The 21,090-nt window shown below is 38.2% G+C and overlaps 1 protein-coding gene across 1 annotated transcript in view; it reads right to left on the bottom strand.

Moving 5' to 3' along the window:
- Positions 1 to 21,090, bottom strand: part of LOC134672442 (monocarboxylate transporter 4-like) — a 79,714-nt gene that overhangs the window by 14,329 nt on the left and 44,295 nt on the right. Inside the window, exons 2-4 of the mRNA XM_063530341.1 lie at positions 16,337 to 16,691; positions 10,801 to 10,979; positions 6,855 to 7,014 (exon numbers count right to left, since the gene is read on the bottom strand). Of these exons, the coding sequence (XP_063386411.1) occupies positions 6,855 to 7,014; positions 10,801 to 10,933 (293 nt within the window). The 5' untranslated portion in view covers positions 10,934 to 10,979; positions 16,337 to 16,691. The remainder of the gene's footprint in view (positions 1 to 6,854; positions 7,015 to 10,800; positions 10,980 to 16,336; positions 16,692 to 21,090) is intronic.

The raw sequence follows: 21,090 nt of genomic DNA, 5'->3' as shown, positions 1-21,090 counted from the left end.
CAAGCGTGCAATTAAAACTCAACGGGATTGACTGTAAGGGTTCATTATTAAACATTTCGTTAAGAGATTAGGAAAGTTAAATGATGCTGACGTCGATACGTTAACCAGAGAAGGAAGAACTGAAACTTTTTAAATGATTTTCAATTAATTTTAAGTAAGTACTTAATCTGTATGAGACAGAAGTATGTTTGTATATCATTGTGTGAGTTGTAGGTAGTTGTAGTATGTGCGTCATTCCTTTAAGCCTTAAGGTGTAGGTAAGTCATGCATGAGAGTAATTGTAATAGGTTTTTGGGCGACTTATGATATAATTTTCATTTTTTTTCTAAACTTATGCCACCAATAATGTAATGTAATTTTGAAACTTGATCACAGTTTATCATAACCTACCCACTGCTAGCGACGGGAGCGAATGGCAAACGTGACATCTAGACTACTATTGCCAGTGAATCCCTGAATATATGCTAGTTTACCGATTAACCTCAAAAGAATCTGTTAGATTTATTCCTTTGTCACGGAAAGTTAGATTGTATCCTTGCTGTCTTTATTATTTAGTTACCAACTTTGTAATGGCTCCTTCTAGCTTAATTTAAATAAAACATTTCATACAGCAACATTTCTCGCTGTCACGAGGGACATTCAACTCTGTACTGCATGTCAACTTGTCATGTCAAGTCTTAACTACGATCCGGCCCGAATAGTTAGTTTACGATCTGTGTGGTACTCCTCGAATCCCAAGACAGGTAAACCGTGTCATATTAACTTTACTATGTCAACTTGGTAAAGCTGATTAGGATTAACCGTTATTTAGGGTGAAAATGCGTTTATGTTATGTTAGGTTTTCAAATGAGAGTAGAATGAGACTAGAAATGAGATAGATAAATGTTTTATATATTCGGAGGTGGGGTCATACAAGGAAGATAAAGACCAATACGCTGCCAATTCAATATATACAGCCGTATTCGAACAATGAGATACGTCAAATACAAGATATTGAAACGATATGGATGGAATAGATGTCAGTGTCAAAAGTGACGTTTTTGTTTGAAGAAATGTCAATTTTGACACTTGTTTGACACTGACATATCTAATCCATATCGTTTCAATATCTAGTATTTGACGTATCTCATTGTTCGAATACGGCTGGTATAGTTGCGTGACCTGTCACGTGCTAAAGATATGTATAACTACATTTTTCTTTTATATTATAATTATAGCGGTATAAGGTGCAAAAGTGTTTACATATCACTGATTACTTAGTCCGAATACGACTCAATATTCCAGCCTCAGTTTGACGACAATAGCTTTTCTCCAAACTTGTTGTAATAGGTATCAATCGCGATTTGGCAACCGGGAATACTGTGATGGACAAGATCAAAAATCCAATCGTCTCTAAAATAAACACTTGTGAGAATGCTGGAAAAGGAAGGATACGAAGACGTATTTGTTTGGTGTGAGCTATACATACATGTACATATACTACGCATACTTGACATGTGTATTGAGTATCTTAGGGCCGGTCAGCAATAAATGCGGTATATACTTTTGATCCTAGTCACAGCTTAGCTAGCTTGTACTAATTATCTGCCTAACCATTTGAAATAATGTGAAATTAATACAAGCGTGAAGGTATACGTTTTAATTAATATGTAAAATACTCGGAAAGGGAAACTCTACAACACAAGCTCAAACATTACCACTGGGAAACAAAAGTTTAGGGGCTTAAATAGTTAAACGTGAGGTTCATCCCGTCCACGGGTTTGGTTCGATTGGAAATCGAATACCGCGAATTCATTTAAATAAACAAACAGAGGGATCAATTTCAATTCAATGAGCGCCCGTAATCTTTGTAAGTTTGCTTCAGTTGCTTTAATTCTTGGGTTTGTACGCGATATATCTCAATAACTACGACTAGTCATTACCTACTAGAGGTTGGGTAAAATTATCTGAAGTAGAAGTCGGTAATCGTCGTATCGTCAGTTATCGAAATTTGTTACATTAAAATCACTCATAAAATCATTATATACCGCAAGTGCTGAGTGAAAAGACTGATAAAACGTAGTACGGCTTCGACACTATCATTAGCAATGACATGAAATTTCATGACGCTCCAGCGTTTGGTCCAGTCAGGTCACACTCTCTCACAATCTCCCCACACACTTATCAGTATTTCTATCAGTATTTTCATCATTACTTGTCACGGGGAATTTTAAGTTATTATTTTCCTAACCGTTCTTAGTTATGTTGTAGTGTACGTTTTGAAGAACACAAAACCAAGACATTATTCAAGCATCGATTTAAATATTTCTGATCTGTCGTAACTATACTATGTACTGTGGCAACTCTATACCCGATGAGCCAGAAAAATGCAGAAAAAGAAATAAGTAACTAAAAAGAATATTTATTTGTTTCAACCTTTTCGTGCGTGCGTGCGTCATGACTGTGTGAAAGATTGGTAGTTAAAAAATGTATACAAATATTTTTTTTTATTCTTACCACGAACCGGGAATCAAACTATTCTTAAAGTACGATCAGCTTCATATAGTAGGTAGCATCCAAAGTACCTATCCAAATAGTTCGGTACGCCATACATACCTATTATTATACGGTGTACCGAACTATTTGAATACTTTGGATGCTACCTACTATACAACACTGACTGTACCTACTGGATTCTTCTTTTATGTAAGAATGTATACGTTTTTGGTTAAGAAAAAAGGTACCTGATATACTTACCTATAATAAAAATACTTTGTTTTTATTTGGTTAGTAAAATAAAAACGGCTATGACAGAAATTTAATTGATGTTTTGAAGAAAACTGAATGCAATTTATTTCGTCTTAAAGATCTATATTGTGTTCCTTCAAACTTTATCTTAGTATCTCTTTTCGTTTCAGATCCTTATGAAAAAGTCTTTAGTACCGCATTTTTCTGTCGCATTCTATATATTATGCTGAGGGAAGGACCTTTAAGACACAGGTTTTTGGGGTATCCGAAATACTAATACTTGTACATAATTATTAAAAAAGTGGTTAGGATTTTGCTGATTAAAAATAGTCGGGGTTTCTGCGGTTGACCTGACGTTTAGTAAAAACAATATCTGTGGAGGTTCGAAGTAAGGAGGTATAAAAAAAAAGTCCGTCATAAAGCAAGTTCGAACGGGATAGTCTTCTATGGAACATTCAACCATAAACACTAACTATTCATCCTCAATTACTCATAAAACTTTTTAAGCTTTACAGGCCTGATTTAGTTAATATGTTTTATCCCTTTCTTACAAATACATAAGTCAAAATGAGAGGTAAAGACCAAAACGAGAAGATCAAAACTATTCATAGCTAATTCAGGCCAGTAACTTGTTTATGAATAATGCCATAAACCAGAAAGTTTACTTATAGGATAGGTGCATACTTACAACATGTTATTATATAAGGCCATATACAGAATATACGAAATAGGGATGTTGACCATATTTTAAAAAATATATTGAACTCCATGCACGAAATAAAACGCAAAAGGGAATATTGCACAAAAGTCGGCGTAGGGTCCACTAGCAAATTCAGAGGGTCTACTTCGAAATGCGAAAATCTAAATTTCGTTATCAGTCTCTAACGCTCGAATACGCAAGAGTGATAAACAGGCAAACGAAATTACGCGGTAAGCCCTCAGTATGTGCTAGAGGCGCCCCCTACGCAGAGTATTGCGTAATATTATTCTATTTCCCTGAATAGGGAATATTACTCGAAACTCTGCGTAGGGAGCGCCACTACCACAATCCATTACAATCTGGGGGTCTACCGCGAAACACGTAATTTCGTTATCTAACCTCTCTATCACTTTTCATCATCATCATCCTCACTTTTGCATATTCGAACGATAAAGAGGCAGATAACTAAATTTCGATTTTCGCGTTTCCCGGAAAAATATAATTAAATTGTTGTAAACAACTTAAAATAAAAGGTTTTTAATTTTTATTTCATGTATGGAAATTTTTTAGAAAGGGACAGAGATTTTCTTTATGCATCGTATTCTGCATGTTTTCCTTTTTTCTTGAGAGTCAAGTGAAAATAAACTTTAGAGCAATGATAATAGAGTAGGTATACTTCACTTATTGATTTAAATGCCAGTAATGACTCTTGTTAGTATAAAACCTTCTTCTAAAGTACTTTAAATGACGGAATGAGGGATTAGAGTGATGCGCTCCACTCACTATCAGTATAATGTCATTATTTTGACATTTCTTCAAAAATATTAAAAATGTTTAATAACTTCATTATCGTCCATCATTCTTTCTGTCATTTCTGATTTCATCATTCTAATCAATTCACTGTCAGTATAATGTCATTTCTAATATCATTACTTTGACATAACACCAATACTGACGGAAATTATTAAAATAAACTTCATTACTTGCCGTCATTCCTTCATGACACTCCCTACACTATCACTAAAAACGTCATTCCGTCAAAGTAATGTCAGTATCCATGATAGTGTCGGGGCCGTATAGGTAACATTTGTAGAAAATGAAACCGAGCCCGGTTTGATTTGTAAACTCGGTTGAAATGATTACAGACCTTTTCATAATCAGATTTACAAATATTTAGACCCTGAAATATCTCTAACCTATTCGATAGGTTAGAGATATTTAAAGATAGGTAATTAAGTAATAATTAAGTAATAAATTATCTTCCCAGTGCCTTCCTATTACTGAAACGTAGTTAATTTTGTAGAATACTGTAACTATAATATTTTCCAAAATCAAGCCTAGGATGACAGCTATCATTTCTAATCATCATCATATCATCATTCATCATCATTTTATCATTTTTAATTCTGCGAGATTTGGCGTTTAATGTCATCATACCCTTCGAGTTAGAAAAATATTTTAGTGTGCAATTGCAATAATTGATCTGTTTCTGTTAATATTGGTGTGTAATAAGACTCAAATATAACCAAAGGGGTAAGATGGCTGCTTCCCCATCATCTGTCACCGTGATTGTCGTATTCTAACAAGTACCTATGTAGGCAAGTGCGAGAGTGACGTCTGACGCGATGGGTGATAAAAATCGCTATCTATCTACGTACCACCCTAACCGTCCACTGTGCATGTTTTCATGACGTATAACTGAATTAATCAATATTGTTCTTTATCGTACCGATTAGCAAGTGAATTGCAGAAGCGTTGGCCGACCTCCAATCTGATAGCGCAATGGACTTGGAAATTAATGGGCGCAAATAGTCACGAATGGGAAGGAATGGCCGTGTGCAGGAAAAGGCTTAGTGCAGTAGCGGCGTATGCTGAATGCCGGGCGATTTGATTTTATTTTGCACTTCTAAAGCCTGAAAAAGGGTATTCAAAAGCGGGCGAGGGTACACCGACTGACAGTTCTGATAACTTGTCGATAGATTGAGGTTTACCTTTTGAGTTTTATTGCGTCTATGCAGATTGTTTCGTTTTTTCTTAGTAGGTATGCAAGTTAAAGAAAAATATGATACCATATTCCCATACCCGCCGCTTGTTGTGCTTTTAAATAAAGTTATTTAAAGTACTTTTTTTTAACATTGCTCAACATGGCAATAAAATTAAAATTATCAGTGAAAGCCATCGTAAGCCATCTTTAAATGTGACTAAATTCCTATTAGAAATATCACTTTCTTTTCCCTATACAAAATGAAGTTCTAGATTGCAACAAGTGGCAAGCACATAAATATATTCATATTTAAACCCATTATTCCTCTTCCGAATGGTCGCGCTTCGTCTTATGCTCGCCCGTCCACTATAATACATGCGGCGCGATTCGGGAAATGAATTAGAGATTCACTAGATATGAAATAGTAAAGATATGTGACGTTCTACGGCAAAAGGTACCTTATGGCGGTTGGCGCTTACGCTATTATTGACGCTGCTCCAATATTATTACGGCCGCCATAAGGTACCTTTTGCCGTGAAACGTCACATATCTGTTCCCGTTTATCTTTTGCCATGTCGCCGAAATAACTATTAGTTTGTAAGATTTTACTATTGTATGTATGTTAGTTTGTAAGCTATGGGCCTTATTAGTTGCCTGATAATAAATGATATTTGATTTGATTTGATTTTGATTTATTATTTCATATCTAGTGAATCTCTAATAATAGAGAGTAATTCATGTACCGAATCGTGCCGTCTGTCATCTAGTACTGTTGATAGTTACCCTCAACCCCCCTCAGGGTAGAAGTGGTGCTTGATGGTGCGCGTGTCGAGCTCGCGCCGGCGCAGCGCGGGCACGGTGCGGTGCAGCGAGCGCAGTTTCCGCCGTCTGTCATCTAGTACTGTTGATAGCTACCCCCAACCCCCCTCAGGGTAGAAGTGGTGCTTGATGGTGCGCGTGTCGAGCTCGCGCCGGCGCAGCGCGGGCACGGTGCGGTGCAGCGAGCGCAGTTTCCGCCGTCTGTCATCTAGTACTGTTGATAGTTATCCCCAACCCCCCTCAGGGTAGAAGTGGTGCTTGATGGCGCGCTTGTCGAGCTCGCGCCGGCGCAGCGCGGGCACGGTGCGGTGCAGCGAGCGCAGTTTCCGCCGTCTGTCATCTAGTACTGTTGATAGTTACCCCCAACCCCCCTCAGGGTAGAAGTGGTGCTTGATGGCGCGCGTGTCGAGCTCGCGCCGGCGCAGCGCGGGCACGGTGCGGTGCAGCGAGCGCAGTTTCCGCCGTCTGTCATCTAGTACTGTTGATAGTTACCCCCAACCCCCCTCAGGGTAGAAGTGGTGCTTGATGGCGCGCTTGTCGAGCTCGCGCCGGCGCAGCGCGGGCACGGTGCGGTGCAGCGAGCGCAGTTTCCGCCGTCTGTCATCTAGTACTGTTGATAGTTACCCCCAAACCCCCTCAGGGTAGAAGTGGTGCTTGATGGCGCGCGTGTCGAGCTCGCGCCGGCGCAGTGCGGGCACGGTGCGGTGCAGCGAGCGCAGCTCCCGCTCGCGCAGCGCGCCCACCGTCGACTCCTCCTCGCCCTCCGCGCCGGTCGCCCAGCCATCTGGAACAACCCATCAGTTACTAGTGTTACTACTAAAAGTGTATATACTCTGGCACAGCCAGCACAAAACAAAAACAACGGTTTGCACTCCGGGAGTCCCGGCAAGAAGTGAAAACTCAATTACATTGTAACAGTTTTTTCGATCAGGTCACGTGTCCGTCTTACGAATTTCCAATTCTGTCGAATCTATCGGTCACGTGACCTGTCGCGAGTTTAACATTTTTTCGCCCATCACAAAAAGTGCACAGAGCCGCTAAAGAAGTTTTCACTTCAAAATGGTTGTCTGTAAAGTCGTTTTACGGACGGTAATGTTGCGTGATAACGTCATAAGAAAACATTGATGAAAAATTGCATACTTGAAGCATACGTTACAATGGAGATCTCTCCACAACATGACACTTTTTCGTGCATGCTACCGGTGTTCATCGACTTATAAGACGTTATCACGTCAAAAACAAACAGTAGAAAAATTAGGCAAATTTAAAAAATGGCAGGCGCGATGGGTTGATCTCCCAAAGGAAATTTGAATATTTTGAGCCTTTTTCTATTGACAAGTTGCGTGTGATTGAGTATATTTTAAAAGGTAGAAATTACGTGCGTAACAAAGACTTTGCTAATAACAAAGTACATTCTGAAACATCTACGCCTATAATGAGTTTCCTTACAACATTTACTGACTGATATTTACTTAACTGCTGATCGTAAAAATTAACACTAACAGTTAAGAGAGTATAAAACACTTTAAATGACATTATTCTTAATCTGTTCTTTGTAAGTACTTTCTATTAATGTTTTTATTGTTTCTTGGTAAGGAAAAATCAGGCCTGTATTCGTGTTTTTGTAAAAAGAACGGCGACCTTAGATGGGATAAGCAGGATAAGACGAAAATAGTCTATTTCCCTTACGAGTACGAGAGGAATCGCATTAGGTATTTTACAGCTGGCTATTCCGAGTTGCATATAATATTATGTTATTATTTTCGCCTTCAGGGATACAATACCACTTCGAGAAGACAAAGAGAGAAATTAAGCCTGTCACGGACACCCAGATTATGTCCACTGAATTAAAATACCTTACTTGCCTTGTTAAACCGTATCACTTGTTACGTTTATTACCCTTGTTATGTTGGTTCATCCCACCGAAATTAGAATAAAAAATAAACCGGTCAAAAGTGCGAGTCGGACTCGCGTTCCTAGAAATAGAAATAGAAATAATTTATTTGCAGAAAAAGGGTACAAAAAGTATCTTAGGTTAAATGTACATTACATACAATCGTTTCACCTTCTCCAGCTGTTGATAAACAGCATGCAAATTTATTATACATTCTTTTTTTAGGGTTCCGTACCCAAAGGGTAAAACGGGACCCTATTACTAAGACTTCGCTGTCCGTCCGTCCGTCCGTCCGTCCGTCTGTCACCAGGCTGTATCTCACGAACCGTGATAGCTAGACAGTTGAAATTTTCACAGATGATGTATTTCTTTTGCCGCTATAATATCAAATACTAAAAACAGAATAAAATAAAGATTTAAATGGGGCTCCCATACAACAAACGTGATTTTTGACCAAAGTTGAGCCAAAGTTGAGCAACGTCGGGAGGGGTCAGTACTTGGATGGGTGACCGTTACCTTTTTGCTTTTTTTTGTTTTTTTTTGCATTATGGTACGGAACCCTTCGTGCGCGAGTCCGACTCGCACTTGCCCGGTTTTATACATATACATTTTTTATACATAGGGTTCCGTACGTTACCCAATTTTTAACAATGTCTTTTTTTATGTGGAACATGAACGAAATGTCGGTTCGGATCAAAAAAGTAATTAAGTCCGACTCACGCTTGACTGCACATTTCTAATAAGATTTCCTATCATCTATATGTAGGTTAAGAATTATTTTGAGTATTTTTTCAAAATTTTAGACTCGGTAGTTTCGGAGATAACAGGGGGGGGGGGGGGGCGGGATGGTCGGACGAGTGATCCTATGAGGGTTCGTTTTTCCCTTTTGAGTTACGGAACCCTAAAAATACTAAGATGGCGAAAAAAACAAATGCTTCGTGGAAGATTCACAAGGTAAGAAATAACATTTCCTTTGTGTTCTCATTTCATGTTGCTGATTGATCGTTTCCTTTCAAACGCAGCCAGCCGCGCATCGCCCCTCTTGCCTGCCAACTCGTGGTCTACAACACTTTTCTCGCAAGTCAAACAACTAAGATTGCTCCCTAATGAAATCTCGATTTCTGACAGTCATGCTTGTAGAATAACTTCCTAATGAACCTTCACATAGACTGGACAGTGTAATTAAGTGCGACTAACCTAGTAGCTAGAGTTAGACCAAAAAAAGTCTGCAGCGATTTTGATAGCCCACACAGTGCAAACTGTTTCTTATAAATACGTCATAATTTCATTGAAGTTAAAATAACACTTGCACTGCGTGGGCTGTCAAAATCGCTGCAGATTTTTTTTGGTCTAGCTCTACTACTACTGAGGTCTACTGGTTAGGGCTTAAAAATGTACACTGTTTGTTGGTTATACTTTGTAAATCTCAATATTTTAATGATAAATATAAAAAAAAATTTTAGGTAGCTTTTCTCATAGACGGCAAGGTTTTTTACTTAAGTATATGATTTTGTACCTGATGAGGGTTTCACCTCCGTTGTTACTTAGCTGTTATAATATTTTAGTGATATCGTTTCTACTACATTTTTAAGAAAACTGTTCACTTTGAATATTTACATAGATGTGATATTTAAATAATGCCTAATAGATTAATGAGACTATTTCTTAATATAAATTACTAAAAGACATAAACAGGAATATAAAACTAAAACTAACTACAATTAAAATAACTAAAACTAAAAATTAAAAATACCTATCAAAATTTGGTGCCTTCGGGAGGGTGCCCAACACGCAGGCAGCGTTCCCGCGCTTGATTGCGATGGCAATAGATTTGTTTTTTAGTCTACGGAAATAATAAGTAGTTGATTGTGCCGTGAGGAACTCCCCAAGTTCCTGAATAGTGTCGTCAAAATAAGCCACTTTACGAACTTCCTTCAAGTTACCTATAAAAAAAGGTAAAAAGTTACCCTGACTTTGCTGTTAGCCCTCTCGACCTTGTCAATATGTCGAAACTTTGAAGGATGTCCCTTTAGCAAAAACACTATGCTTCTGATGGTTTTTGCCACGCTATGTGTGGCATGATCACACTATGTTGGTTCTTTTTATTTATATTTAAATCAACACGACTATCGGTATCCACAAAAAGTAGAACACACAGGAACCATTCACACAAAAATGGTGGATCCACCCGCCCGCCTCCATCAGTCGACCATAGCTGACATATACTTAGAGTGTGAAATAGTCTAGCTAGTTCAAACATTTTTGAGCATTTGAACATTGCCGTGTGGTGGCCGGCTTTAGAATAGCGCCAACCCTTACATAAGGGTGTCGTACGAGGCGACTAAGCCCACAAACGAAGCAAGAAGCTATTTCGTCGCAGGGGACATGGTACTCTTAGCATTGGATTGCAATCCATCTAGGAGAAGGATACTCCAAAATAAAACCCGAAATGGAGTTTTCGTAAGGCTTGAGTACCAATCTGAAATAAGCGGCAGATTCCTGCTGACTACACCCAATACGTGTGGAGACACTCTCGCCTCTTCTGTGGGATAAGACAGTGAAGCCGAGAGGGTAATGCAGGTGCTGGGCATCCCTGCGTTTCCTTAATTCTGTCCCAGGCGGTGTACTGTCTTACACCATAAATAGTCTGCAATAGACGCAAAGGCTAATACGTACTTGTCTCACCGTAGTGCGGCAGGCAGGTGTAGCTGGTGGAAAGCGGGTGTCGGCATCGGCAGCGCGGCGGCGGGGCGCGGGGTGGCGGCGGCGGCGAGGCCGACGGCGACGGCGACCACCAGCCCGCCTCCATCAGCCGACCATGGCTGCACCCGCACCCGCGCCCGCGCACTCGCTACCTGACAACAACACCAAAAAATCTGACTTTATGACCTCTTTTGAGTTTCGAAGTTAGAGAGGAGTGTCAGAGATCATCGATAAATTTAGAAAAAAAAAATTAAGCACGCTATCTAATTATAAACATATCAAAAATGCAGTTCTATTAAATCACGCTTTGCGGGTATAGATTTTTTTTAAAGATTTGACTGGTTTTTGAGAAAGTTCGTACGAGTTTTAAGTACAGGAAGTCATCCAATATCGGAGAAGCTCTAATAACGGTTTTTTACGAACACAAGGCATCTCCTGTTCAGTCTACTGCTTACGAGTCTTAAGGCTTCTGATGTCATTCATGTGCCGACTCAGCAGTTAGTAAATAAACCCACACTAATGTTCCAAGTTGTTCCTGGATAAAGTTGCTTATTTCTCCTAAAACATATTCAACACGCGTTTCCTCTTTGTAGGTGACTTATGTAGTTTGCAAGGTGTGTAACATATTACGAAATAATGATATTACACAGAATAGTGTATGTTTTTGTACTCGCTTTAGGTGTAGGTGCTGTGATACCGACATAAAGTTGTCCTCTTTTAATTAATAAAGTTACAAAGACAAAACTTTTCCCTTCCTGCGACATGTGTCGCGCTACTAACATGACTGTGCTGGACAGAACTATACTTACTAAAAGGTGACAACGTAAACTTAAGTTTGTGCTGGCGGAACTCTGAAATTTCCAAACACACAAAAGGCTACGGAATTGAAATCGGGACATTATTAACCATTATGTCAAAACCAGGAATACACGTGTTGAAATATAATATAAACCATTTGCGAATTTCCTTAGGCGCCCACGTTCTATCAATTTTTGCATTGAATCACCCAATTCGGCGGTTATAACAGGGGCGGATAGCGAACGGAAATAGACGTTCCATTTTAGATTGTTAAAATGGAATTGTATTGCGGTCAACAAGTTTATTATGCAAAGGTCTTCTTTCCCATCAATAGCTAGGTTGTATTTGGACTGTACATTTGTTGGTAAGTAATAAAATTGTTCTGAAGATTAAGGAGCACAAGTTTCTTCGGAACAGGTCTTGCTATTTAAAAGTGAGTTCAAATGCTGATTTATTCATGTTCATATTATTTATTTACAATATATAATTTACAATATTTATAATATTACAGGAAATTATTTACATTGCTGAATTGCGTAACTACCTATTCGAAATAAGTACGTAATTGTTAAAAAAATAACAATATTGTAATTTTAAGACTAATACATTCAAAAATTCATCATAGTTTAATGTGTGTTTGAGAAGCAAAAATGTAATTGAAAAGGATAACATAGGTTTCTAAAGCCTCATTTACCTGGCTGTGCAAGTTATGCAAAATGGTTAACGGTAGCTGCTAAACGCGGTAACTAGTCTGATGGCCAATAATTAATTATCTAGTGCAACCCTGCCATTCAATTCACATCACAATACAATGTAACCCTTATGGCAGAAGCAATAAGGATTAAGCTCGGAGGTGGTGTACCGTACGGAGCAATCAAGGCGGCGCCAGGCGTCATCGGGAATTAATAAATTGTTCGTTATATACCTATTTAATTGCTCGCAGGTTTCAATCTAAAACGGACCTTAATGCACCCGACAGATAGAATATTACTCATATACAAATAGAGTGTAGTTTCGCATAAACGACAAAAGCGCTTTGATTCATTATGCTGTGATTGCCCTGAATGAGTATTCAGTAATTACATCACAATATTCATAATTCAAACCGGAAAATTGGCGCGTTTTACTCCAAGTAGCCGGATAATCGACTTTGCATCGTTCATGCATAACCAGGCTTGTTAAACAAGCTTAAAAGTTCAGCTGCCCTAGTTATAGATTGCCTACTAATTATAGATTGCTTACTAATTATCCGAGTAATGGAATTGGACTGAATTAGTTTCGCAGGATGCAGTCAACGGTAGTCGGTAGACTGTTAAAGTGCTGATTAAACTGGAAAGTTAAATAGAAAAAGGAATCATTCGTTCGAATAGTTCATTACGTACCTAAACAAGAACTAAATTAACCAATGAAAATCTAAGCTCTTAAAAAAGTCAAAAGTCAGTTTATTCTAGTTTATTATGAGCAGTGGTCGTACATTTTCCAGCATTTTTGGTGCAGCGGATTGGTGTTAACGGAATTGGTATAAATAATTTCAACCCTAATGATTAATTAGCGTTAATTACGTAAATATTAACCTTAATTTACCACTTATGTTCAAATTATCTATACCAATTCCGTTAACACCACTCTGCTGCGCCAAAAATGCTGGAAAATGTACGATGTCCGATTATGAGTAACATTTTTGCATTGAATCGGGATTTTTATAGTATAACAGATTTAATCACGACACTTTACGGCTCACAATCTGTACCTAGATATCAAGCATTTTTAAGATTATTTTAAAGTAGATATTTATATAATATACGTAAGAGTGCGCGCGAGTAGTCTCTGATCAGATCGGGGAAATCCTGAAGAAAGGCCAGGTCAAGAGCACCCTAAACCGGCGAGCGTGTATGAGGAATGTTATGAATGTGAAGGAAGCGAAAGAGGTGTGTCAGGATCGTAGCAAGTGGAAATCCGTGGTCTCTGCCTACCCCTCCGGGAAATAGGCGTGATTATATGTATGTAAGAGTCTAAGAGTGCGCGAGTTTCCTGTGAGCTGGCGCGGATTTTATTATGAAAATACTGGCAGTTCAGTACAAATCTCTCGCCAGCTTATTATAAACTTACCTAATACCAGACTATACCAGACCAAGTACCTAAGATTGTTAAATTAATTTTACCTAAGTAGCGAAATTTGCTGTTACCTACATATTTTTTTTCCGTCGGGTACTCTGGATAAATTTATTTAAATAGACGATACGAGTATTTATTTAATTTAAGGTTTACATTTGTAATTTGTTGCAACGTAGTTTCGTTGCGCCAAAATGCTTTCTAAACAACGAAGTTCTCACAAAAAGCTAACCAATGTATAGCTGTGAGAATTTGTAAAAATATATTTAAAAAGAAAGTTCAAAGTCAGCTGATATCGGATTGGTTCAATACCGAGGACACCTCGATATGAAACCTACAACGGCAAAGGAAAACCACAGATAAGCTCATATCGGACATCCGTGCCACCAGACCGGTGCTTTGTGACGTTATCCCAATCAATGAGGATATAATTAACCTGGACGAAAAACTATAAAGGTGACATTCGGGTGACGACGGAAATTGATAGCGCCCTTGCCACGCCACAGCAGGAATGCCGAAACAGTAATACTGCTGCAGTTACCATCAGAATGTGACCTTAAATGTTCCGTTGAAAACGAATCCAATTCTGAAGGGGTTCACTGATGGTACGATTAATTGCTTCGATCAATCTGACGAGAATCGTGACGACTACTGGCTACTGGTCGATTCGAAAATGCCAGGCAACACACGGAGTAATTGGTCGTTACTGTCGATGCGCCATCGAGTCAAAAATCAAATCGTTGATTATGTTTTCTGTAACGTACATTGCTGAATTCAAAATTTCATGATCGTCGGGATCTATTTTAAGTGTCAAGATTATTAATATATATTAATCTTAATCTTCTTTTTATATGTTGTGTTATGCATTGTACCGAAATATGTGGGTATCTATATCGGTAAATGAGAATGATGATGTATCGGTAGTCGATAAATGAGAAGTTTCTATGACTATTCAAAAATGCCACGATAATTCTGGCCTCTGTTGATTAGACTAGACTACGTTAAAATGATGGCGACGTGTGGAGGGAGTCCAATTACCCAGAACGGGGGGCACGAAGCGTATTATTAGTTATTGTAGGGGCTTGTACTAAGAAATATTTCCCAAAGGGTCTAATAATATGTATTTATGTTCTCTTTATTGGTAATTATATCCTACTTTTTAGCTATTTACATACCTACATTGAAGAAATAGGTTTACATCATAAGTGAAGATCATCATTGAGTCAAAATCATCATCATATTTCCTCTCGTTGTCTACAATCCTGCACTAACTACAAGTTTCTGTTTGACCCAATGGTTGACAGGTAGAGAATGCCTTAAGGCATTAAGTCCGCCATTTGTAAAGTCGCAATTTTTCGTCGAATAAAGTTTAAATAAATAAAATAAGTCTAACTCGTTTAAAAACTAATCTTAGAATCACAGTAGGTAGGTATATAACTTGTAGTGAAATTCAATTTAATAAATTTCACATAGATATATAATATTATGGCCAAAATAAATAACAGGTATAATAATAAACCATTTCTTTTTTAATTTTACATCCATCGGTAACTTTTGCTATTAATAATTCATCCCTTTAGCGACAATCGGCTTAAAAACCATGAGCAAACAATATGTAACCGCCGATTTCAGGAAAAACAAATTGTTATTGTATACCGTGCCAGTTATTTCAGTGAAAATTTTCAGAAAATTTATGGGCAAATCGTATAATTTATTTGTGTAATCATGTGTGCCGCGAAGAACCGTTACCAGTGAAAACCCGTGTACACTCGTGTGCAATAAAAATGTATCACTATGTATAAACATTGAGCCACTTCCATTGCTTTTGAGTATAGTTATGTACGTGCGTTGTTAAAATATACCTACATATATCATTAATGCCACGTACCTTGCTATCCGTAGCTCTACCAGCGTAGCTTAGTAGAAGTTGAATGATAACAGGCAAATTGTGAAAGCCTCGCTGCAATGCCATTGATGAGAAATAATCCGGAAATTGGAAATAGTACATTGTGTCACAGGGAAGGAAAATTTCATATTCACGGTGAGGGCGTACATTGAATCCTGAGGGTATTGAGGGATTCAAGTGCTAACGTCCAATGTCGGAATAATTTTGTTACCATGTGGCACATACTGCTTTTCAAATTACCTATGAGGAACTTATGTACTTATTATTTTTTAGCCATTTTTTTGTATTATTGTATACTTATGTCTTTGACAAGTTCACGTTTGGCAAAGCCCTGACTAGCTTGACAGAGGCGTTAAGGATCACGTCACTCGCGTTAGACCGAACCGTGTCCGCACCGGAGCTTGCGGCGCTTACTTTTCTATGACATCACGTGATACTTTCCATAGAAAACGATACGCCGGAAGCACCGGCCCGGACACGGCCCGGTCTAGCGTAGATCATCCCTTAGACGCGTCTCCGTAGTAGGGAGTGATTTTAATATCGTAAACGTTTGAAACAAGAAGGCCTACCGCGAACCACGTTCGACGTGTTGCCTCCCAGTCACACTTACATACGAATTTAGAAGTGCGACGAAGAGGCAACACTTCGAACGTGGTTCGCTGTAGGCTCTAAGATGCTTTCCTTGTAGCGTACCTGGCACAGGCACACCGCTCCACTCCCTCGCTGACGCTGTATACACTGCCACGCCGCATTCGACGCTCGCCCGGCGCGTGCTGTCACACGCTCCGTCTCCACATCCTCAAACTACCCCTACTCGCACAAACCCCGCATTCTACTACACCTTTACCAATACACTCAAATTTAATCCGTTACCTAAACTTTATCCACATCATCAAGTTTTACACTTATAACAATGGCGAAAATTTCTTGTTTTTCACATCACGGACAATTTACAAGTGTACGTGTACGTCTTGCATCTTTTATTGCTTTCCCGACACTGCACTTCACATTACACTGGACGGAGAGCTCTTGCAGTCATGGTATTTACCTAGAACAAAGAGTTTTATTAAGTTCTTATAACATTTTCACCCCACCTATTCGGAAAAGAGCTTTTTCTTCCCTGCTAGGAAGGATAAAAGTGGCAATTTTCCTCTCAAAGCAACACTTTTCTATTCTAGCACACTACATTTTTTGCACATTATTTTGTTAGCTTAAATAATCTGTTTAAGCATCAGATTGTGTCAGCACTAAGATTTTTTATTTTCCTCATAGTTGATGTGAAAAGCAGTATGTGTCATACGGTATCACCAAAATTATTTCGTCTTGGGCGTTAACACTTTTAAATCTATCATTACGCTCAGGATTCTACTTTAGAATCCCTCACTACGTTTGGGATTCTATTGTAGAATCCATCGCTTCGTTCAGGATTCAATGTACGCCCTTGACGGAAATATATCATTTTGATCCCTTGTAAAGGAAGGACCTGCCAAAATGGCGTAAGGTACAAAAATTAAAATATAAAACATCCGTATCTAACACTATTATATTTTCTGTCTATCGAAACCGTTATAAATAAATGCGAGCGTTTCTCGATAATGGTCCCACATTGAAACATGCTCTTAAAAATAATATTTTATCTATGGTGCTCCAAACGGTGTAAAATAATTCATGGACTGAATTAATGAATGTGCTGTTTGGCACACTGCATTTGACCCATAATTATCACTAATCAAACAACAGCAGAGCCCGCTGTGACTGACACAAACGCGGCTTATTCATTGATCACTGTCTAATTATCTCCAGTCAAATGAGGTTATCCAACTAAACCAGCTTGATTTAAATGAAAACGGACACAAAGGCTTTGCGGCGAGAAACTCGTGGTACGAGCGCCAGAGCGCAGGTATTACAAGTTTATTATGTCGCTCATATATTGCGATTAAAATTAAAATTCTGCGTTCATAGTGCTGCTTTGTTCGTAGGTACGTGCTTCAGACGAGTTCCCACTCTCTGTTAAAGTGTAAGGCTGCGTTTACATTAAGCTACTTTTAAAGGTCCTCTCTAAAAATACTATCAACATTTTAAGCAGAGTTTGGACACTGAACTGGCCTTACTTCGTTCGACTTTTTGCTTTGTGTGGTTGAAGTGTAATTTGCATTGAATGTGATGTGTCGGCGCGAATTGAGAATGATCGCTGAGCGTTAGTGGGCCGGAAATATACTCGGCGCTATGTCATGACACTCCATTATTCGAATTTCATATTACCGTACGAAGCAATAAACATCTGTGCCGAAAAATTTACATTTTTTGTGAACAAATATCTGTTGTTGATTCGTTCTGTTCGCTTGTTGGTATTGAAAGGATCTACTCAGAGTAAAATACAAAGGAATCCTTTGAGATTTCAGATTGGAAAAGGATTTCGCAGATGCATATTATTAAATATTTTTATTGTTAATGAAAAGGTCATACCTATACAATAATGTAGATAAATAACAAGATAGTACGTAGTACATATATTTAAGCCCGGTTGGACCATTCTTAAAAACCTGCCTCTAATCAGTTCTGGGTTGAAATCAGAAAATATTTAGATTATTTTAATTCTAATAACAGCATGTTAAAAAGATCGACTGCGTTGTAACGTATTTTACATTATTATCTAATCATGGGAACTGTAGGAATTACTAAAATTTCCTACTCTACCTTTTGGGAAGCAGGCAGATCTATGTTTCTACGTTCTTTTCTGTAGCGTCAAGTCTGAATGTTTTTTAGAATTAACATCACTTTGCTGGGAAAATGATTAAAAAGGAACCCGCGTCATTTTCTGATACCACCACAATCTACATAGGTATTCATTTTTACAACCGCATTAAAAGTTTGCTTTCAAATATACCCGCAAAATCACGTTCTCTCGAAGTTGTAAAATAATTCAAACAGAATTTCAGAATACATTTCCGACTTAACACGATCGCAAAGGGGCGAATTTATTTGTTCTTTTTTGTAATTCATACGACACGTAATGTACGAAATTTAATAAGGATTATATAACATATTTACGTCACTTACAGGAGACGTAGGTCGAAAGAGTGCTGAATGCTGATAGCTAACGTAGCTTGAGCTTGATGTGAACAAAGGATCATAATACATAAAAAAACATTTATTTACAAACAAGATATATAGTAACAGCACCAGTCATGGGACATTTAAGAGGGAATTTGGAGTATTTGTGATATTTCCCTAATACATGTGAATGGTCTACCGCTTAGCGTATTGAAAGATGAAAGTCCTACCCGTCTTTCATGTTTCAGGCGTGTTGTATCAAAGATACTGCAATGAGTTTCCACATACTTAACAAATTAAAACTATGCTATTTTTCTCCAGTCATGGACACCAAAGCTCCAGTAATGGGCCCCCCAGTAATGGACACTACTCTATCAGTATAAAATATTGAAATAGGTCATCAGATCTGGTCCATGTTATCATAATATTGCATTATCATCCGATTTGCATATTTAATTACGAATACAAAATTTCAACTCAATCGGAAAACGGGAAAGTGGCTCAAACTCGGCTACCAAGATTTGACCCACACTAAAAAACGATATTAATTTATCCGAAGTCCGAGCATACCACCTGGTTGACATATTTCGTAACTACATTTTACTTCTGTATTGTTTAAACATGAAATGATGGCATGGCAAGCATCATTATGTCAATTTCCCATTATAGGAGGTATGCAGTTTTACAGCTCCTATAATGGGATTGGGCCAAATACCACTATTTTTTTACATCTGTGGACTCACAACATAGTATGTTGTATACCTTATCTCATGGTAAATGCAATTAACAAAACACATTTTAGTTTTCATCAAGTATTAATTAATTAAAAATTAATAAATTAACTCACCTCTCTTAGCGAAGTTGTTAAGAATTCGTAGTGGTATTTTTTTTTCAGTGACACGACAACTTTTGGGTTGACGCCAATTTCTTAAAAAACAACCAAATTTAATAAAAATTCAAACTGAAACAGCTCTAGGACTCTTATTTATGATAATATACAGGCAGTGTTTATAAACTACTTTTAGACACTTATTTTACAGGATTTGTGGTTTTTTGTCCCATTACTGGTTCCACGCCCATCATAGGGTACACTACTATATACAGTGGTATTACCAAAAGAAATTAATAACTAGCTTAAATCTAAAATAGGCCCTTGAGGCATTGTACCTACCATAATTACAACTATATTATTACAAAGATCATAATTATTACGCTAATGCTATATCATCTGAAAATAATGTTTTAGTAGTGTTACTTCGCATTTCAAAACGTGATTTGTTTTTTCGTTGCGACGCGAAGAAACAGATACTTAACATCAGGTTATAATTTGCTAAAACTATTTAATGTAACAAAAGACTTCACCACCAATGATAATTTACCAACAACCATTAATCTAGGAAGTAAATCAAGAGCTTCAATAGGTGCTGCTAACCTAAATGGTCGTTTCTCGCTTAATAAATTGACCCATTTATCAGACACTGGCTGGACTCTAGTTTAATAATAATAGCAATGTATTAGCGCGATATTGCGAGTGACACACCTGTTACTGTGAATCCGGGGTGAATAAATTACCCCACTAGTTAACGAGCTCCAGAAGATTCGCTACACTAAGGAACATTGCTTCGTTGCCTCCCTAAATAAATATGTATGTAGATGTTATTATTTTTTCTTCCTTTTTGGTCCGCCTTTCATTCTTGGAGACTGTGATTACTTTGCAGATGATTTGCTCCAAGTCACGATTTTCTTCGCCCTATAACGCTTCATGGGATTCGATTGAGAGCTGTTCATATTATTCATACCATCCAAAGTCCGCATGTGTTCCGAGGAATGTAAATTAATCCCGCTTGCCCGCAAGGCATGGGCGCCGTGTCGTGCGTATACTAGCCCCCTAGCTCAACATCCAAAACCTCGAAGCTAATATGAGCACCCTGGACTTTTCGAAAGTTAAAATTGCTGTTTCTTCTAAAGCAAATAAATAGTTTCTTAGGTCCTATGTATAATAAACAGGGTCTTCGATGTAGGTATCCAGAATATACGAGTACCTACTCGTATTATGTCAGAAGCCCAACTAATCATAAACAACATTACAGTTGTCTACACATACTAATTCCGCTTCGGTTGGCATTCGGTACACAATGGGGAAGAAGCCGCCGAGGCGCTAATATTGAATTAATCCATCTCACAATTTCGCAGTAACGCTTGGCAGAAAGTTTGTGTTTAATGTATTTAAACTATTTAATTAATAGTTTGACGCGTAGCTGGCGTCGCCGTCGTCGCTATGCTTATGGCTCCTCTACAGGGCCGGATTAACCCTAAGTCAAAGTAGGCAACTGCCTAGGGGCCCCGCCTCGGCTAGGGGGCCCCGGCGGCTCAGCGCGCACCAAATACAATTT

The sequence above is a fragment of the Cydia fagiglandana genome, chromosome 17, assembly GCF_963556715.1.
Source record: "Cydia fagiglandana chromosome 17, ilCydFagi1.1, whole genome shotgun sequence".
Taxonomy (NCBI): domain Eukaryota; kingdom Metazoa; phylum Arthropoda; class Insecta; order Lepidoptera; family Tortricidae; genus Cydia; species Cydia fagiglandana.
Note: the sequence above shows the minus strand (reverse complement) of the source record. Positions and strands in the feature narration are given on the sequence as shown.